The 20874-nt window shown below is 44.4% G+C and overlaps 1 protein-coding gene across 6 annotated transcripts in view; it reads left to right on the top strand.

Annotated features, from left to right (window-relative positions):
• Window positions 1–20874, top strand: part of RIN2 (Ras and Rab interactor 2) — a 1069632-nt gene that overhangs the window by 775233 nt on the left and 273525 nt on the right. For 5 of the 6 annotated variants that reach the window (XM_069607527.1, XM_069607524.1, XM_069607525.1 and 2 more), the window contains one exon: window positions 9832–9932. The exons of the other annotated variant lie outside the window; for it this stretch is intronic. In XM_069607527.1, the coding sequence (XP_069463628.1) occupies window positions 9832–9932 (101 nt within the window). The remainder of the gene's footprint in view (window positions 1–9831; window positions 9933–20874) is intronic. 6 annotated transcript variants of the gene reach the window in all.

The following is a 20874-nucleotide window of genomic DNA, read 5'->3' as shown; positions in this document are numbered from 1 at the left end:
ACAAAGGGAGCTTTAATGTAGTATTGAACATTTGTAATGTAATACAGAAATCTAGGAAGGACAATTATTTTGATAATTGCTATTCTACCCATGAGTAAAAGCGGTAATCGGGACTGAAATGACATAGATTTTTTAAGACCCTTCACCACCCCAAGAATGTTGTGAGTGTGTGTGTCTTCCAGAGTATGCATGACTTGAACGCCCACGTTTGTAACGGAGTCCATCTCCCACTGGAGCCCCAAGTCTGCCAAAGCGGTGTCACTCACCCCACGAAGACCAGCCAAAGGAAAAAGGCAGGACTTCTTTCTATTGAAGGAAATCCCAGACAGTGTTGCAAAGTTGTCCAGTACATCCAGAACCCTTGGTAGGTTGTGTTGTGGTTCACACAGATAAAGCAGGACATCATCAGCATATAGCAACACAAGATGTCTAGAACCACCAATCATAATACTTGCATCTAAGTAATCCTGGCGCAGGTAAGCCACCAGGGGTTCCAGAGCTAATATATACAGCATGGGTGACAATGGACAACCTTAGCACGTCTCCCGTTGAATATCCCACACTCCAGATATTTGCTTACTAGTCTTGCCCCTAGCAGTAGGCAGGGATAGTACAGCAGCCTCACCCCGCGAATAAAACACTCTCCCAACCCAAAGCTCGGTAACACAGCAAACAGCCATTCCCAGTAAAGAGAGTCAAAAGCCTTGATTGTGTCAAGTGAGGCCACTGCACACTGTTCCGCACAGGGGTTAGTCTGTTCAATTATATGTTGTAACCCACGGAGGTTCAGGGTAGTGCTACAGCGCGGGACAAACCCAGTGTGGTCAATGTGAATCAAATCTGCAATAACTGTACAGAGCCACCCCGCTAGTACTGTGGTAAGTATTATAAGTATTATCACATCATAATTTAACATATCCAGGGTGTGATATGAGTCCCATCTGTCCATTGGTTTCCCAGGTTTGGGTATGGGAATCACCAAGTTTTCTCTCATGCTAGTCGGGAGCAGACCTTTAGTATAGGCCTCTTCATAAACCTTTAGTAACACTGGAGCTAACGTAGAGCTATATGTTTTATAGAATTCAGGGGGGAGTCAATCACTACCGGGCATTTTACTTGTAGCAAGTGAGGTAATTGCATTGCTCGCCTCCTTCACTGTGATAGGTGGATCTAGAAGGGATTGCTGTGTGTCTGTGAGCCTCGGGAGTGCAATAAGGGAAAGAGCTTCTGCTACGTCCCTCAAGGCACCTGTTCATGTGACTATATAACTGAGAGTAGGACATGGCGAAGATGTCATTAATCGCAAGCTCAGACCGCCATTGGGTCCCACATTCATCGTGCAGCAAAGTAGTTAGAGGTCTAGGATGTTCTCATTTACAAAGCCATGACAAAAGCCTCCAGGTTTGTCCCCTTCTGCATGTGCCCTAGTGGTCCGCGTGACATAGTCGAACATAGATATCCTTTCCCATGCCTCAAGGCAACGGGACCAAGTTTCGGCTAATGTCTCCTCTTCCAGTTGTAGGCCTGTGTGCCGGGGCCTTTCAGATCTCTTCCTCCATAGCTTCCAACTCCTCCCTCAATTTCCAGCGGATGCCCCCAGCAGGAGCTAAATTTCTCCTCTAGTCACTACCTTCATGTTTCCCAAATAGTGACCCACTCTTCCACACTTCCTACATTGTGATTTAAAAATTCAGACAGTGAGGTTTATAACTTGCTTTTAAAGATTTTTTCAGTCAGAGCGCCAGTAGGCATGCACCACATCGGAATTGGGGACCTAGGGCTCCTAATATTCCATGTGATCACCAAGGGGGAATGGTCATATATCGAACGGCCCAAATACTCAGCATTACAAACATCAGCCATCTGTTGCCAATTCTGGTGTGTAAATCGTGGGGAGAGGCGTAAAAGAAGTAACCCTTAATCTCTGTATGTAGTTCCCACCAGACGTCCACTAAATCTAAGTTGATTAATGCAGTGTTCAGAGCAACTGTTGCCGATGATGGACCACCCCGGGAGGCCGGAGGGGATCTGTCAAACGCAATGTCCCTGACACAGTTGAAATGCCCCTCCCCCCAAGATGAAAAAACACTCACATCGAGATGTAACCTGAGCACACAGCGTGCAAACATGAGGTGGGATATTATGATTTGGCCAACATGAATTAACAATACACACTTCAGTGTGGTCTAGGTAACCCCTTAGGATCAAAGGATCAAATACCTCCCTTCCTTGTCTTTGTCAACTTCTAACAGCGGAAATGGCAGTGAACCATCAATCCATATAAGCACTCCCCTGGCGTATTTAGAGTATGTGGCACCATAGCCTGTCCCATCCCAGCACTCAAGGACCTTTTCTTGTTCTTCAGCCAGCAGGTGAGTCTCCTGAATTAAGGCTATAGATATTGTTTTCTGTCTCAGGTCGGATTTCACCTGGTTCCTACAGAGGTAAAAACCCAATCTGTACACATTCCAAGTCAATATTTGAATGGAGGCCATGGTTGTAGTACTTGCCATGCTGTCCATGCGTCAAACAAGTGAGCCCATCCCAACCCCCTAAGGCGAACAGGGGCAACATCTCTGACACTCAAGCATCCAGGCCACCCACCCCCTTTACATAGCAGTAAATTGTTTCTAATCACCCCGTCCCTGTTCAGCTGCTTGAGCACAAGCAGCATTATGTGAGCCAAAAAGCATGGAGAAAACAAGTATTAATGCTAACCAAACCGTGTAACATCACCCAGCAATCGTATGTTGCTCAGGCGTTCCCGTACCACCATAGCCAAACCAGGCCATTGTACACCAGGTAGCGGGGCCAGCAACATGCTGGCACTCATTATTAACTTAAAGCAGGCAAGTAAAACCAGCAGTGGGTGACCAAATGTTGCACCCACTGAAAATGAAACTACTCAAGCGGTTATCCGCCACTACAATGCAACATAATCCGGGGCACACAGTGATATGCTTCAAAGACACAACATTAGCGCAAGCAACAGTAGAAGTAGGTGCAATTCTTGAATCTCCCAGGAGCCCACAACTGGTACCAAGCATCACTCCAGATCTGCAGAGAGAATCGGAAGGTCAAGTGCCGTCCGGGTTGGTATAAATACACATTAGGTCAAGTGTTAGCCCTGTCTCCACCGGCTAGATTATTATGTTTGAACCATATGATCGCAGTTGCGGGACCGTCCAGGGCGTGTGCTCTGCCGTTGAAGATGATCCTTACTCTAGCAGGGTACATGAGCATATATTTGAGGTTCAGTTGTCTGAGTCTCGCCTTAACCGGCACAAACGTGTTCCTGGCCCTTTGCACCGCAGGCATATAATCCGGATAGATAGCTATTTTGGAGCTATCCCTCTGTATTTTGCCACCTTCCCTAGAGTATTTCAGGATCACTTCCCTGTCACGAAAGTTTTAAATCTTTGCAATGACCGGTCTAGGATGGGATGCAGGCGGAGGTCTCATGTAATGACCGGTGGGCTCGGTCAACTGTAAAACCCTGTCACAGTCTACCAGTCCCAATCTCCTGCAGTAACACATTTTCAATATAGAAAGTCGGGTCTGAGCCCTCCGTCCCCTCAGGAAGACCTAGTATGTGTATAGTGTTCCTGCGGGCCCTACCCTCGGCGTCCTCTGCGCATAGTTCAAGGCAGTGTTTCTCCTCTCCAGTTCCTTGACCCGTGTCGCCAAGTCCTTTGTGGTGTCACCCGTTTCTTTCAGTCCCAATTCAACAGTCGTGACCCTCTTAGCCTGCTATCTGACATCTTACCAGAGCAATTGAACATCAACCTTGACCTTGTCTATTCTTGTCTCTAATAAGGATCTCAATGCAGCTATCTTCTAGAACCTGATCTTCCTGTGTGTTTTTTGCTGGGACGCCCGACTCCGTCTGCGTGACGTCCGTGAATTGAGGGGACTCTCGTTGTTTGATTTGACTGTCATACAAGTCCATAATGGTTGGTTTGCCCTTATTTTTGGTTGGTGACATTGTGAAGGACAGCAATTAGGGTAAGCAGGGGTATATGCCCCAACACGTGGTTGAGAGCTCCGCAGGCAGTAAGGTTTAAGCAAGTGGCTCCACGAGACACAGGGCAAATCAGCACTTAAGTGTGGCCTCTGCGCACAATACGACCACTACAAATGATAAGGATGATGGTGCTCGTAGGTCCTTCACCAAGACTGTTGGAGCAACAGAAGGGATATCAGATCACAATGGTATTTAGTGGAGCCCAGCTTCTTTATGCAGCCACAACACACAGTGGAAATGGACAAAGTTCCAGCAGAATGGCGCAATGCAAGGCCTAGGCAGTGGGCTGGCAACTCTGGCGTTCTTATGAAAAGGAAGCAAAAGTACATAACTTCCCAGCTGTCGCACGTTTTCTAAGCTTAGCATCAGGGCGGGAGTGGAGGCACTCACTGAGATATGAAGGTTCGAGTAAGCACCCCTGTGCGTGGTTCGGGCACCAGAAGGAGGAGGAGGGAGAAGTGAGAAGATCATGCACAGCAGCAATGAAAAAAGAAAGTTCCCAAGTTCCCAATCCACAACTGCAAGCTTACCAAGAGAATGCAGGCAGCTGTATGGGCAACAGGTTTGCCTCGTGGGCACGTACGCAGGCCGTCTCATTCCTCAGCACTACAATTCGTGTTGTGTCAGGGCAGCGGTCTTCGTTTCAGATAAGTGCCAGCACTACAGTGCTGCTGATGAGGGCAGAGTGTCCCTCCCAGTCCGCGCACTTCATAACCACAGGCACCAGACAGCAGGGTACCGCTGATGAGGGCAGAGAGTCCCTCCTAGTCCACGTACTCTGCGGCCAAAGGCACCAGACAGCGGGAAACTTCAGGATGCTTGTAGCCACCTCTGATCCCCCAAGGGAGGCCCTTATGGAAAGGATGCCAGTGCAGGCAGCCTGCAGAGTGCAATCAAGGTGTTATCACGCCTCCTGCCGTTCCTCAGCTACTACAGAGTCACTGCAGTGACCATCTTGGGTCGTCTGATACCGGTTCTTCCTCACTGATTTTCTCCAGTTCATCTGTTCCGGTTCTTGTCGGAATAGAAATGAGAAGCTGGGCCCCAGTGTCCCACACCGGAAGGTGCCTTCAGGTAACACGGTAAGCCACTTCAACCACCTCAAAGCAGGATCTGGAAGTATCGCAGTGGGAGCTCTGTAAAAATAACAGCCTTACTGCATGAGCTCAGGCTACACCCCCTGCTAGAAAATCCTATGACCCTAAATATTAAGGCAGCTTGTCTGCCATGCCTAGAAGGCAGTAATAGATAGCTAGAAAATGCAGACTTGAATTACGACAGTGCACGAAGGAAAGAACCAGAAGACAAGCCTTCTCTGTCTACGCTCCAAGATTCTGGAACCTCCTCCCCGACAACATCAGACTTTCCCCATCAATTCAACAGTTCAGGAAAGAGCTCAAAACCTTCCTCTTCAAGGAATGGTTCCTCTTTAACACCTAGGTCCACCCACCTTGCACTCCCCACCCTAACAGAGACTTTGTGATCTGCTCTCCACTGCCTTCTACCCATGCTGCCAATTGCCTTCCCTCCCCTGTTATCTTTCTGCTCCTTTTTTCTCTGCTTCCCTCAATGTGTTCTTCCCCCTATGACTGTGAAGCGCTCCATTGCTTCCTGAAGGTAGGTCCACGCACAATAAATACCATAATATTGATGTTAATAATAATAATAATAATAATAATAATAATAATAATAATAATAATAAATAATAACAATAATAACAATAAAAGAATCATATATCCCCCACCACCACCTTGTTTACATGCTACTCACTCATCTCTTTCAACTTTTGTAAAGCACATGGCAAAGAAATTGTCCTCTCGTTATACTTATGTACAGCTGGTTCAGATAAAAGCGTTAACCTTTCGCTCCAAAAAATGAAAATACATTTTATGTAGTGGTTATTCATGCTTGTACTGTCACCAAAGTTACCATTAGTTAGCAATGCATATAAGACTGGCCTCATCGTGTAAGGAATTGCCATGAGGTAAGGGTGTAGAAGACCTGTTTTTTTTTTTTTATATGAATTAATAAAATGATGTATTTCCATTTCAGAAATGGTGGCCTGCTAACCAGACTCCCCTTTTCATAAAGCTGTAGACCAAAAACATAACATACACCTGGGCCCTGCTGAACCAGTCTCCGGAACTGCCGCTTCTGCTCTCCCGTGGTACAGAGCAGGTTCAGAGATCACAGGTGCCCTATTTGATAGCTTCCGTGACAGCCAAGTCACTGCAGGGCAGAGGCTGCATTTACATCTGCACCTCTGTCCCAAAACCACACAGTTAAGAAATGTACTATCATGGTGGCAACTGTAAACTTTAAATACAAACCAAACCTGAGTTTAGGTTATGGTGGTTAGTATTTCTCATAATTATTAAAGCTGCATTTGATTGGTATCATGCATGTGAGCCCAGGCCAGCTGTGAACAGGCTGTGTGTATTCCCCCAAGATGGCTGTCTTTGCTACACCCAGCAGGAGCATAGCTTAGGTGGAAGCCTCCCTTTGATACTTTAAGGGATTGGGTAACACCTCTCCAGCCCCCAAGCAGGAACTGTCCTGCGAACCAGGAATCAAAGGGCACACTCTAAACAAAAGGACTAGCCTTAGACCAGGGTGTTGCATAAGAAAGAGACTTTGATGCTATGGGTAAGGAAATAGGGTGGGGTTAAGGTAGACAGAGGGTGCTAAGCACAAGTGTGAAAGGTTACACCATCTTTCTTCTCTCTGTACCTCTCTTTCCTTCCTGTTGCCTTCACTTCTTGCAGAACAAAGCTTTTTAGGTATGATGTCAGAAGGTAAAGATTACTTGCCTCAAGGATGGGGATTGGACCCCTTAAAGCTGGTTTACTTTTGTCCAGTCATCTTTGGGCTTTTTCCTATAAAAGAGATAGTCTCCCACTTCTTCTTTGGTTAATCTCTGGACTTCAGCCCTTCAAGGATAATTTGTTGGTCCATGCTAGAAGAGCAATCCATTCTCAAGTCCTCCCGTTGTGAGGTGAAGGCAGGTCATCCAAAGAAAAGGTAGGTTCTGCTCCCTAACTATCCCCCTGGCACATTGGGGTGAACAGCTGCTGGAGCAAGACATACCTTTCTGGCATCTACACTGGTACCCAGGACCTCACTGGAGGTGAGGGACACAAGCAGGTGTTTCCCAGCCTCTACCGTGTTTGGGAGAATGAGAACAAGGACCTATCTTGTCCTTGAGCCCCTGAATTGGGACTCACAGCAACGAAAGAAGCCAAGACGTTCTTCTCCTGCATTTTGACAGAGCTCGAATACTTTCAAACCAATGGAACCTGTAGTGCCGCCTTTAGTACTTCTTCACAATCTTCAGGCAGCTGTTGCTTTCTCCTCGAATTATTTCACCACAACACAGTGCTGTCTGAATATGTCATTGCCTCGGCTCGAACAAGAAGCTCGCCACTGCGGAAGAATTTGAATCGCTGCATATCGACCAAGTGCCTCGAGCTCCAAGCATTTTCGTCTTTGAACCATGAACAAATGTCAAACTGACCATGGTTGCCTCCATTGCCCCACAAGCATCACTTTGAAGCAGGCTCGATACCTGCTCCCCATCTGGATCACATCTGAATCACAGCACCTCTCTGCATACAATCCTGATCTTAACTGATTGCACTGTGGCAATAAACCTGGTTCGACACTGTTGAACCAACAAGAATTGATTAAGGTACTGTAAGAAGGTCCCAGCCCCCTTTATGGGACCCAAGAGACCTGCTAAGCCTTGTTTGTACCCTTTTTAACACAGGTACATATCCGTTTAAGAATATTGTGGTTTTTGATTGCCATTCATCCATGTTTCATTACCCAGAGTGTTTATCTTTGCATATTCTGTGTTATTTGCACAGGGATGGGTTTGTGTAGTCTTTTTATCTGTAGTTATTACTATACATGGTGTGTTTAATTAAATTATATATTTGTATAGAACCTTGCCTGGACATTCCTTTATTATGGACTGACTTCATTCGCCGTTTGGGGTGCTACTTTTCCACATTCACACCCCTCGTGAGGATATCGCCTGCCCTCAGCCCACGCTACCACAAAAGGCAAAGGAGGTAAATCTCTTGACTGTGCCTGTTTTACCTCTATGATTGGGACGACTCTTGTTTTATACAAGCGTGAGGGCTGAGTAGGCGGTTTAGCCATTACTCATCCTTTTACCCATGCAAGGCAAAAGTCATTTCGGGAAACCTCCACCCTAGACTTCAAAAAGGTCCTGGAAACCCCACACGTCAAAGAACATATCGCCAATCGCTAATCACTCAACTGAACCCTAATTCTCCCCTTCTGGAGCTCACCCCTTCTCCTGCTCTCCCATCCATCCCAGCTCCTCTTTTACCACTATCACCCCGGCGTGCAGCCCGCTATATGACACCCCTATATGCAGCGCTTCATTGATTCCCAGCTTCATCCACCCTTTTTAAATCCCATACGTTCATATATCTATTCAGAGAATAATACGCTTTCCAATATATCTCTGTCACTTTTATGACAATGAAATGTGACAGTCAAATGTTGTGAAGCAATTGTATTCTCTGGTGTGCGGGCAGCGGTAACCATCACACAAACCATATCTGTCTCCTTGGCACATTGAGGCTGCATGTTTGTGCTCAGTACAAACTGGCAGTGCCAGCCAAAAAGGATATTGTGGAGTGCTTGTTCCTTTCACCCCTAATCTTTTGTTAACATTGCATTTTAGGCATGTGCAGGGCTCACAATGCATAACATGTAGTATACCATTCTGCACTTTAATCGACTTACCCGCATTCATATATAAATACCATAGGACTGGGTCCATATTATGTACTTCCTGTCAAGTGTTGGTGGTTACCCGTCGCTCGTGAGAATTTCAGGTGCCATGTAATTGCTCAGGTCCTTAAAGAACCTGTTGCAGAATCTGTAGCGAAAAGCAATCATGTGCTTTTTACAGCTGGTCGGGCCCGTTTTCCCCCTTTCTCAGGTGCACGTGGTGACCGCTGTTGGGCAATCGTCATATTGCATGGCGTTTTCTAAAGCGCTTTGGTGTCTTTTGGACAGAAGGCTGCAGCCTATTAAAATGCATTCACTTTTGTTTGAAGCTCACAACTAATGTGCCTGCTTTAACTGCAGAACCGCGCAGACCCCTACAAGTTCACAACACTACTCGACGTTCACATTCCTTCAGAACGAGCAACGGACATAGCCAACCACACACATCACGCTCCAACTAAGCCCATCGCAACCTGCTGCATGACTCCGCAGGTGGACATCCGGAAGGAATAGCCATCAATGCCACCGCCCTGTTATTCCTTTATTAATTACTGGTGCCAGCCACCGCCTTGTTATGAAATGGATCATTTCTGGTGCTATGAGTGACATTTTCAACTGAGGTAGTCTCCTAAGGTAAAGGTGCAGAAAATCTTCGCAGAACATCTCCTGACATGTGTGTGGATTAGCTCTGAAGTTTTAAACGTAATGTATTATTACCATTGTTTTTTTAAAAAAAATATTATCATTATAATTATTTCTATCTATTGTTATTACTGTGTTTTTATAATTTTCTGCTGATAACCACTCTCCGTTCACAATGTGTGTTCGCTGTCATACACACAAAGGCACGCATACGCGTGCTCGGTTGTGTACACCCTCCCCCAGTGCTCTTCCTCTGCAGAGGAAGTCCAAGGAGCCAGGGTTAAAAAAAACCATTGCTAATGTCTAGCTCCTAGCGAAGTGACTAAACAAACCGCTGTCCCCGCCTCTTGCACTGTACAGGACTCGCTAACGTCATGCCATGTTTGTCCTTGTCCTAGCTCATTGACACCATCGCCTCAGAGATTGGAGAATTCCGCCAAGAGATGGTGCAGACCGACCGCGCCATTGACATTTCACCTGGCTCCACCGGACACCAAAAGTGAGTACCCGCTTTCGGGAGTGCCTGGTTAGTCAGCGGGGGGCAGCAGAGGAAGGCCCGCAGCGCGGCGTCAGTCTCGGGTATCCACTCAGGAAGTGCGTGTGCTACTGGAGCGTCCGCGGCTTTACCTGCTTCGAGGCTTAGTCAGGGCAAGGTGCCGTCGTCGCGCGCAGGTGGTGGGTGGGGGCTCCCGCGTTCACTGCTGACAAAGCGCTTCGGTTAGGTTGCTGTCTTTGTTTTGTGCCTTCTGGGCGCCTCTATATGAGGCAGTAAATGCCCTGTGAGAAACCGGATAAGGGTAGTTGACAATGACTGGCGACTTTTGGATTCCACAACACTTCCGATGGAATCTCTCAGGAGATGAAATTATCGCTTTTCTACATTGGAGGGAGAGTGATAATAGTACAGCAGTGCAACGCGCTATTTCCTACTTTGAAGTACTCCGAACATATAACACTGTGTAGGATCAATACGGGGGGTGGAGGAGGCTTTTGAGGCGAGAAGGGGAGGAGGAGGGGCACACAGAAAAAAAAGAAGGGTCACCGACCACTCTCAAAATGAGATACAACGTTGTGCATTCCGTTCCAAAAGCAAGCATATAAAAAAGATATATATTTTAACTGCTAGACAAGACACCAGTGAAGGGGGCTAGGTTATGAGGAACATAATATTAAAAATGTGCATTTTTGTAGAAAAATATATTTTCTATTTCGCTTCGTTTTTTGTGTTTTTGTTTCTTCGAATGTAAATGTGTTTACATGCGCCTTTATTCACTTGGTCGCTTTTGACATGAGGTAAAGTTTGATTTTCTTGCAACAAAAAAAAAGGCCCCTTCGTGCAAATTCTTCAAATACGCAACGACTTGAGGTGTACATCTTGAAGTCTGTGTCGGTGAATTGCTTCCTTGTGCCACTGCGTAAGCAGTTATTGGGATCATTTTTCAGGTAAACGTGAGGATGTAATAGCTCAGGAGGACACCCCAAAATGGACTCTTAAATATTCACATGTTAATACTTAAAAGAGCTTGGTGACCCGTACATTTTTGTGGGAAACGTGTGTGCAGGGGTTGTGAGGGGGACAAAGGAAATCCATTGCCATACAGCACCCTGACAACCCACCACCCTCCAAAGCATCGCATGGCTTTCCTCCCTCCCCACGGTTCCCCGAGACATGTTATGCTATGTTAGGAGCTCTTTCTACGGTGATGACAGCCGTCTCTGTAGTGGTCTACCAGTGCAGAAGCGTGTCTGATGTGGTGCGTTGTACCCCCACCAGGGATACCCTCGCCTTGGTCTGCGCAGAAACAGGAAAGGGCAGCCGAGGAGGGGAGAAGTCAAAGAGGGAGAAAGGTTACACAGGGAGGACATATTTGTTCTGGTATAACGAGGGAAGAAGGGGTACCGATGGAGTTTCGGATAGTTTTCAGGCCTCTAGTGTTCAATGATGACAGCATAACGTTCATCAGAAAAAAAGGGCAAACGAACGAGCATGTGCCCATGTGAAGAGTTTCTCGTACTGAAAGGCGAGTACTGAACCTAGTCAAGCAGTGGCTATGCGATGGGCTTGTGATGTGCTCCAGTGTACTCTTCAAGCATGGAGGCTTGTGTGTCTACTGTAGCTTGAGAGACCCTAGGCAGAGAGGTGAGGAATCTGAGAACTCCCAGCTGACGTTTAGCGGAACCCAGAGTCCACGGTGTGCAGGGCCTATGTGGCAGACACACAGGGAAGGAGGAACAGCTGTGTGGGCCTTCCATCAGAGGGCCAGACTTGCACGACCACGTACCGTGGGATGGGTGCAGTGAGTGGGAATAGTGTTGGTTTCTGATGATGTGTTGTATGAGGATGCAGTCACCACACAGCTCAGGGTTCCCGTACAGGGGGCTGCATGTGTAACAGGGTTGTAACTGCACAAGGCTCTGAAATACGTGTTGCTTGTGTAGTGCCTTGTACCGAAGTAAGGCCACCTCACACCACTGAAGGGGAGGAGTCATTGAGGCTGAAGGCCAACCATTGGGAGCAAAGGTCTGCGCCGGAGTTGTCCTCAGCCTTGAACTGACACAGTCAATAGTATATTGTAGGTATAAGTGGTCGACACTGAAGACAGTTCCATGCTATAGTGACTGTCAGCATTTAGGTTCCATGCTGAGAATACAGCCCTGAGGCTGCTGTCCAAGCAAGCAGTTATTCGGCTGTGCCAGTAAACCAATGGGGAATCCTGTGTCATTATGGGGGGCTGGGGCCCTCTTAGGCAGTAACTGGGCTCCTCTTGCAAATATTTTCTCCCTTTCAATACTTTCCACAAGCTGCATATGGCTAGTTAGGCTAACTTAGTCAAAACAGCTTAGTTAACTGGAAACCTGCTCTTTGTACAGCAATGAGCTTATTTTTTAGTATTTTTTTTTTTTTTTACATTTATTACACGCCCAGACCCTTAGGTACCACGGCGAGGCTACAGGCAGCTTGGTTAAAACAATTATTAGGAATGCCAATAGGGCGCAATACAGAATATTTAAAACAATGGAGGTACATCGTTTTAAATATTTCATATTTATTTATTATTTAATATTATATATTATATATTTGAATATTTATATTTTATATATTTAAACAGCTGGACCAACAAAAATCGTGCACCAAACTTACATGGTCACCATTAGTCAATGATCTGATGCAAATTACTTTGGAACATTACACTGAATGACTGGGATCGAATGGCCCATGTGTGGAGAATTTCCAAGCCAGCTGGAAGTGGAGGACATGCAGGCCAGTCTTCAGGCCCATAGTAGAGAACATAGGATTAACATGCAAATGAATCCGCTCCATTCGGACTCACAGACAAGGGAATGGTGACCTGGGCAGCTTGTACACTTGGAAAACCTTTACATACCTAAGTGGGATTGCAGTAAAACTTGTGGAAAAAGAAATGAATTGGAGCGAACTCCCAGAAAAGGGTGCTTTTCAAGCAGCCAAAGAAATGTGTTATATTATTTCCAAATATTTCCAAATTCCTTCTTTCCCCTAAGCGGTTTCCAGGAAAGCAAGGGGGCACAAATAATTCTAGCATTAGACTGCTGTAAATAAAAAAAAAGTTTGACCTGCTCCACTGTCCATCAGATGCCTTCCGGGCCGCAACAGTTCATTTGGGCCCTCACTGGTGACCCTCAAACTTTACCAAACACGTTTTTGGAAAACATTTGAAAGTTTGCTGTATTGCAAAAACCATTTGGGTCATGCAATTTAAACAGCAATTTATTTAGCCAGCACTTGTAGTGAAGATGGTGCTTTTGTTCTTGTGGCTCAATATGCCTGGATAGTATAAATGCATAGTCTGAAAGAGTGTGAGCTTTGAAGACATGTTTTAGCTTTCCTCTTGATCAAAAAGGCTCATTCTAACTATACACACAGTTGATCCACATACCTGCTCCCAAAATATTAAGGCAAAAGGAATTCTCCTGAGAGATCCACCACTGCACACCCTGCCAATGGTTGTTATATAGCAATATATCTTGAATCTCAGGGTGCTGAAATTCACAAGACACAGCCCCAACCTATCTTTCATATTTTGTTATTTTTCGTAATTTATGTTTAAAGACAAGTTGTTATTGAGACTTCACCTTTGTTGCAATCCGTTTCATGAAACTGTCCCCAAAACCTACTTCTTAATAGGAATCATTGAGTGCATGACAACCCTTGTATATCAATAAGCTTTCATTGTTGTTGTTTCATTCATTTTTTGTTTCTATGAAACTAGCACTTTTTATGTTCAGGCATTATTGGATCCTGTGATAGATCTAAAGGGCTCGTTTCCATTGTTTCTTTCATTCTGGTGTTGCAGAATTACAAGTATTTGGGGGAAAATGCTCTGCACTTCCAATGCTTTCCCCACCCGGGGCCCTCTCCTGGTTTGCCTCTGCCACGGTGGCTGCGTTAAAGAGGTTTGCTGCCCGTGTCAAAGACTCCTAAGGACTCAGCTGCAGACCCCCACCCCACTCAATCCACACTCACAGGAGTAAGAGGAGTGCAGAGGCTGGATGGTGGAAGCACCTAGGAGCTTTTTCTTTCTTTCTTTCTTTCTTTCTTTCTTTCTTTCTTTCTTTCTTTCTTTCTTTCTTTCTTTCTTTCTTTCTTTCTTTTCCTCCTTTTCATCATACCACCCACCCTGTACTTCCCTTCCTTCACTCCATTCATTCCCACTCTCCCTCTCATCCCACTTCACTCCCTCCCTTCCTTCCAGCCTTGCTTTCTGCCTCCCACCTCACTACTTTCCTCACAGCCATTCATCCAATCACCCTTACTTTCTTCCATCATCCTGTCTCTTATCTCTTCCATCTTTCCCTTCCATCTTTCCATCCATCCAGCTCCACTTTCACTTTTCTTTTCAATCCCTGCCTCAATCGTATTTCCATAAATCCTTCCATCCATCCATTTCCATATATCATCCATCTGTGTATCTTTTCATACATTCCCTCTCTCCATCCCGTATCCTTTCCCATAAATCCAGTTATCCATCTATCCTCCATTTACCCATCATCAAGTGTTCCTATACCGAAAATCTATCCTCGCTTTTTTCCACACATCCCAATTTTCTCTCTTTATCAACCCATTCACATATCCTTGCTTTATCCATCCATAAATTCTACATTTATCCCACATCCTTTATCCGTTAATTCATTTTCCCTTTATCAACATCCCCATTCTCTTTAACAATCATCAGGTTCCATGCATCCACCCAGGCATCCATTATTCCTATATCTATCTATAAATTTGCTCAACCCCAATTTATGCAACCATCATTTCCCCCTTATTCTATCTGCCCCCCATTTTCCTTTTGTTCTTCCATCACATGTCCCTTTTAGTCTCTTCCCATAGATTCGATCTTTCTTCCTCTCATCCTATCGCCCTTTCTTTGCTTCAGCGCTCTTTTTCCATATTCTTCTTTTTATTTCCAGGTTCTTTCTCTTTATCTCACTGTTTTACTTTGCCCCTTATGCTTCCTTTGTTCTGTCTCTCTATACTGCTGTCCTCATCTTCCCCCTCTCTCTTTGTCTCTCTCTGTCTCTCCCTCTATCTTGTTTACACACAAACACGTGCGTGCACGCACACACACACACACACACACACTTACCCTCCCTCTCACCCTTCACTTTACACGGTGAAAGATGACGTTATAGTTATTTAATGTTTTGTAAGTCGTAATACTTCAACGATTAAACGTTTAAAAGTGTGGATATAAAACTTCTGTGACTAAAATCATGGCAGTCAATAGTTAATTAAGGAGATATGTAGGATCACAATGACTTCTGTTTTTCAAGTCTGTATAGAAAAAGAAGAGAAGTAGCAGTTGGATTTGTAAAAGTCCTCATCTATCCAATATGAGTGCTAAGGCAATGAGCTAAATAGCTAAATGGCTTCGGAGGTATCCCATGGGAAGCTCACTGGTTGTAAATACCGCCTTATTATGAGGTGCTATTTCATCTTGAAAATCCAGACATTTTTACCTCCATACCAGAAATGGGGGTACCGAATGCAAAATGTCCCCAGAAGATTTTTAATGTGTTCTCCAATGCAGGGAATACAATACTTTGATTTTAGACATTGGAAGGGTGTGTAACAGTGAGGATCCCCTCATCACCTTTATCGTGTATTTCACAAAATGGTCAAAATGTACCCTTTAGTGCCTTAAAACGGTATCCAGTGATTTTACTGAAAACATTATTTTGATTGATTTTTTACTGAGGAAAACCCGTCGAAAAACATGCAATAAAATATATATATTTTGGGGAAGGGGATAAAACGGGGTACGGAGGGGGTGGGGGTCAAAAACATAGGGAAACCAGAGGTTTGGGGGGTGACCCCCCCCCCCAAAAAAAAAAGATTTGGCGATTTGTTCCGATGGATTTGTTCAGGTAAAAAAATCCATTGAAAATGTTTTTTCTGAGTAAAATCACATAGATCCCATTAAAACAAATGTATAGTAGTGGCATGAACCATTACTGTACAGTACTATCCATATCCATAATCAAAATGAGTGTTGAAATGGATACCAAAAAATGTATGTATTTATACCAGGTGGTATTAGTGGAATTGTGCTGGCAGTATTCCAGTTATACAACTACTGCTAACACTGGTATGGTAGTAAAGCTGTAATTGGGTAGAGTTTTTGGAATACCACAGCTGGTAATGGTAATAACCACTGCAAGTATTTCTACTTTCATTCTAGTGTACACATATGTTACTCCTGAACATGTTTGAAGTATGTAATTCTTTACAGTCACAACCTCCTGCTTTTGTAAACCTCTTTTCACACCACTCACCAGAGCCACTGACCACCCGCTGACGGGAAGGAAAAGCAGAAACCTAAGGTATCATTCTGTTAAGTGTGCTATTTAACCACTCTCATACCGTACCATATGGCAACATATACTGCGGATGGGCCTTTAGTCACCTTAACCCAAACAGGCCCACCACTTAAGAAGTGAGCACAAGGCTGTACATAAAGCAAATTTATTGTACAACTCTCCGGGAACAGGTAGATGGTGTAGCAGGGCCAAACTAATGCAAGCCTCAACAAACCACATCCGTTTACATCTTTTATACAGTTTTGCAACAGTTAAAAACACTCTCAAACTACTTTATTGCAATCCACCCCTAAACACATGATTGGACAAAACCCTCTGAAATCCCATCTTTTCCCAATTCCTACATTTTCATTGGTCAGTTTTGTGTTAATAGTCATCTTCAGCGCATATTCATAACACACCTCTTCTTAGCGGTTGTCCATAGTAGGTGATGGCATCAGCACATGGTTAAACTTTGGTATTGAAACATAATTCATTACTAGCCATAAATTTAAACCCTAACTCTTGGTTTGCACATGGCTCACATGAATATTCCCCGGGATATAAGGAAGGCTAAGTGAATGATTTCTCTTTGAAAGTCATGCTATCTTATTTCCCAGGCCACCCTCCCATTGAAACTTTCCAATCTACAAAACTCCCACTTCATCGCACAGTTCAAACTCTTTAATAGCTTTAGCCACTGGCTTACCCCGCGTTTTACCACTGACCAAAATAAATAACGAAACTCCTTCTGTCACGCTTTCATGCATTAGGAGATTACATTTACTATCTACGATACTTATTGGACCATAAAAACTCATGGCTATTTTCTACAGCTGTACTGACCGCAGTGGTTGAAGTTACTCATTCACCTGCCTTCTGAAAATCTGGCAAAGTTAGTTTAAAAGTCAAAGTACATTTAGCAAAAGGGGTCCCAACTACTGTGTTTCTGATTCCTTTGTGAGATTCATGAATTCCCCATACATTTGTATCATTGTATATGTATGTTTTTACATTTGGCGGGTTTAACATTTTATCTTTATGCATGCATGCACACTAATATCCATCAATTTCTAGACAAAGAGGAACACTAAAGTAACATATCCCATCCATAATTAACTACACTTTAACACCTATGAAATTGCAACATGGCGTCCAGCTCACCACAACCCCAGTTAGCAATACGGTACATGCACCGTGACCCCCTCATAATCACGGAGACCTTTACTGACCACCCCAACACATGTAGTTGGCCTTCTCGCTAGAAAAGAATAATTATTGTAGCACGGAAACCTCTTAAAAATATGGTGACAATACAGTAAAGCTCACAGTTTTCATGTATAATCTTTGTTGACAGTCTGGATTCATATTCTGCTTTTCTTTGGTGCAAATGATTTGCCTTTTTGTGCTATTTAAGTGGCCTTGGGAACTTTAACATTAAGTTCCAATACTTAGAGTTCTAATGGTCAGTCACTTTCTCATGGTATTCAGGAACCTTACCTTCAAGTTTCAACATGCAGCACCTTTCCTTTAGTGCCTAGTCTCGTAAGTTGCATTCTTTCATTAGCTCTAAGACCTCTTCATAGAAGTTCCTTTAGACAGCACCTCTCTCTTTCTCTCTCTCTCCCTCTAGCTCTCCCTTGCTCTCTTTCTCTCAATGCTCTTATTTATCAAGCTGCAACTTTCCCTTGACTCCAGGAGCTGTTCCTAGACGTTTCAGCAGCAGCTCTTCTCTCTCTCTATGCTCACTTTCTTAATGAGAAATGTCTCATTGGCTCTAAGAACTGTTCCCACGGGCGCAGCTTCTCGCTCAGTGCCCAGTTTCTCAATGTGCAGTGTCTCAATATCTCCAGGAACTGTCCCTCCAACTACCAGCATAAAGCGCTTCTTTTCCAGTGCTCAGTTGTTCAGTGGCTCTAATAAGAACTATTTCCACAAGTTCCAGCATGCATTGCTTTTTTCGTAGTCCTCAGTTTTTCTATGGATGATTTCTCATTGGCTCTACTAACTATTACTATCAGTTACAATGCTCGGTTTCTCAAGTTTCAAAGCCAGGGACTGTGCCTGTGTCTCCCTTTCCAGGCCTCTTGGCATGCTCCCTGCTCTCCCTTTTCAGGTCATCCTAAAAAGGTGAGCTGATAGGTCAAACTGCTGCTCTCAGGCCCTTCCTCCAGGTCTCCATATGCTCTCCTAGTTCCCCATTCCTGCATAGAGTGGGACATCTATGAACTGGCAGTGATGCCAATCCTCCCAGTCACCTCTTCGCCACCTCCAACAGCCTCATTCCCAGTCCTGTCGTCCAGCAAATTTCTGTTGCTAAAGCATTTAGTGTTACGCCTCCTCATCACTCTCTGTTTCTTTTGCAACATCGTACACTGCCCTATCTTCTGGTCCTCCTCATTACTGGTTATGGGATGTGTGTCAACTATCAGTCAGCATTCATCTTTAGTAGTCTCTTGGCCTTGCCCTTTTACCCAGTCACTGTTTGCAAGATCTCTTACCACCATCCTTGCCAGATCTCACATCTCAGTGTCTCTTTCTGCTTTTGTTTCTCCCACGTTGCTGCTGCACCGATCACGTGATCATGAACATGGAAAACAGAAACACGGGTCTCTGAGGATTGAATGTGCATGGATGGAACTTCCCCACTACTGATAGAATGAAGGCTTGTTTGTTGTGGTAACATCAGTTAATCTGTTGTTGGAGTGGTTCGAGATATAGCACTGCTTGTATGTGTGCCATTAAAACAATGACAACCACTTTCTCTGAGTAAAGCTCAAGTGACCAGACAGCATCAGGCACCTCCTCCCATTATCCAAAATATAGCATTAACAGTAGCTGTGTTGATGGTTAGATACTTTGATGCAGTGCTTTAACATGTCCTCCCTGGAAATTGCCTATCTGGTTTATTATAAGCACACTAAGACATGATTGCTTGTTCAGTGAGAGATGTTATGGGGATTAAAACAGCGATTTTATCAGGCCCCAGTGCATCAATTTCGGATTACAAATTTGCAGACTCAAAAGCTAATAAAGGAAATGCAGGCCTTTCAAATTTTAGTTTTAGTCCGCCACCAAACTTCCCATGAGGTTTAAATCTGACGTGTTAAAAGGAATTTTGGGAATCATTGTTTTAAAAGAATGTGGTGTACATATTATGGGAGCATCCAGACTTTCAGACCATGCCTTTACCCCCAGCACTCTGATCCTTGGTACACCCCAGTTGGCTCTAATGTTGGAGACTATATCACTGAGAAGTGCTAGGGCTGTGCAACTACACTCCTGCACATGTCCACATGCATGGGGGTCTTGCCACTCTGGGGATTGGCTCTGGCTAGTGGAAACCCTCCCCAGAAAAGCTGTATGTTTCTATAGATAAATATCTGGTAGTTATTTATTTATGTGGTGCATACAGGACTATAAACGGTTACTTCTAATAATAATTGCTGCAACATCTTTGCAATTATGCAGTGTAATCAACATGCATTATTATAGCTCAAATTTATTTTGCAGTCTTCGGAATCCACACTGCGAGCCTTCAAACCAGTGACCTATATGCTTGTGTTAGTCACAGCACTTTGTAAGATTATTTCTGTTTTCTCTATCATTGTATGATAGAGAGTATATCAGCATACCACATTTTGTTGCTGTAGTTGATAGATTGAGTTTTAATTGATTTTCCCTTTGTGTGTAATGTTGTGTGATGAAATTAGTGTCCTTGTCGAATCCCAAGAGGATTCAATCCCGTTCAGCCCCCTCCTCCATGATCAACAAATTAGAGACATTTTGTTTATTGGCTTTATAAGTGTTATCTTCTCTCTCTCTCTCTCTCTCTCTCTCTCTCTCTCCCATTCTCTCTTTGTTCCCCTCTCGTAGTCAGGTCCCCTCCCCTCTTTGCTTATGTGGACAGTAATAGCACCCCTCTGCATTTATGCTATTATGTATATTACCAAAACTGTAATTATTGTGAAACCCTTTGGATACAAACAATTGCCAGTTTTTACCATCAAGGAGCCTGCAGTCAATGTTTCTTTGATTTAAATGCTTGGGTCAGAAGGCAGCTCTTCACTACCCCAGGATGCTCACCAATTTGGATCAGAAGAGTTATGAGAACATATGCTAGAAGACAGATGCAGTTAGGGGCCCTGGAGACATGCAGAGAGGATGCAAAGCTGTACTCAAGAGGCATGTCTTCCGTCTGACCACAACATGTTTTCCTGGCTTCTTAAAACGCCAGTGATGCACGCGGGGGCTGCAGGTGAGCAAGTGTACCTAAGTAACTCTGTAAACCAACTGGAAGGACTCAAAAGAAGAGCCATTGGGATAACCAATACAAAACGCATATCAAACGGGATACCTATTAAAGGCTCAAGCAAACTTTACCACGGTTCTCAGTTACCAGGAACAGGCAGAGAGAGAGCACAATGTCAGGACTAGAGAAGGATCAAACTACAAGAGAAGAAACCACTTCATACAGAAGGCTCACCTTTGCAGGTCTCAACTGTGGATCCACCTGCAAGAGCTCAGAGGCCAAAACAAGCTGAGATGGCAGAGGAGTCAGACAGAAGAAAACCTGATGTAGTAACCTGGAGATATACTCGGCC

This window comes from Ambystoma mexicanum, chromosome 4q (genome assembly GCF_040938575.1).
Source record: "Ambystoma mexicanum isolate Mex_15411 chromosome 4q, UKY_AmexF1_1, whole genome shotgun sequence".
Classification (NCBI taxonomy): domain Eukaryota; kingdom Metazoa; phylum Chordata; class Amphibia; order Caudata; family Ambystomatidae; genus Ambystoma; species Ambystoma mexicanum.
Note: the sequence above shows the minus strand (reverse complement) of the source record. Positions and strands in the feature narration are given on the sequence as shown.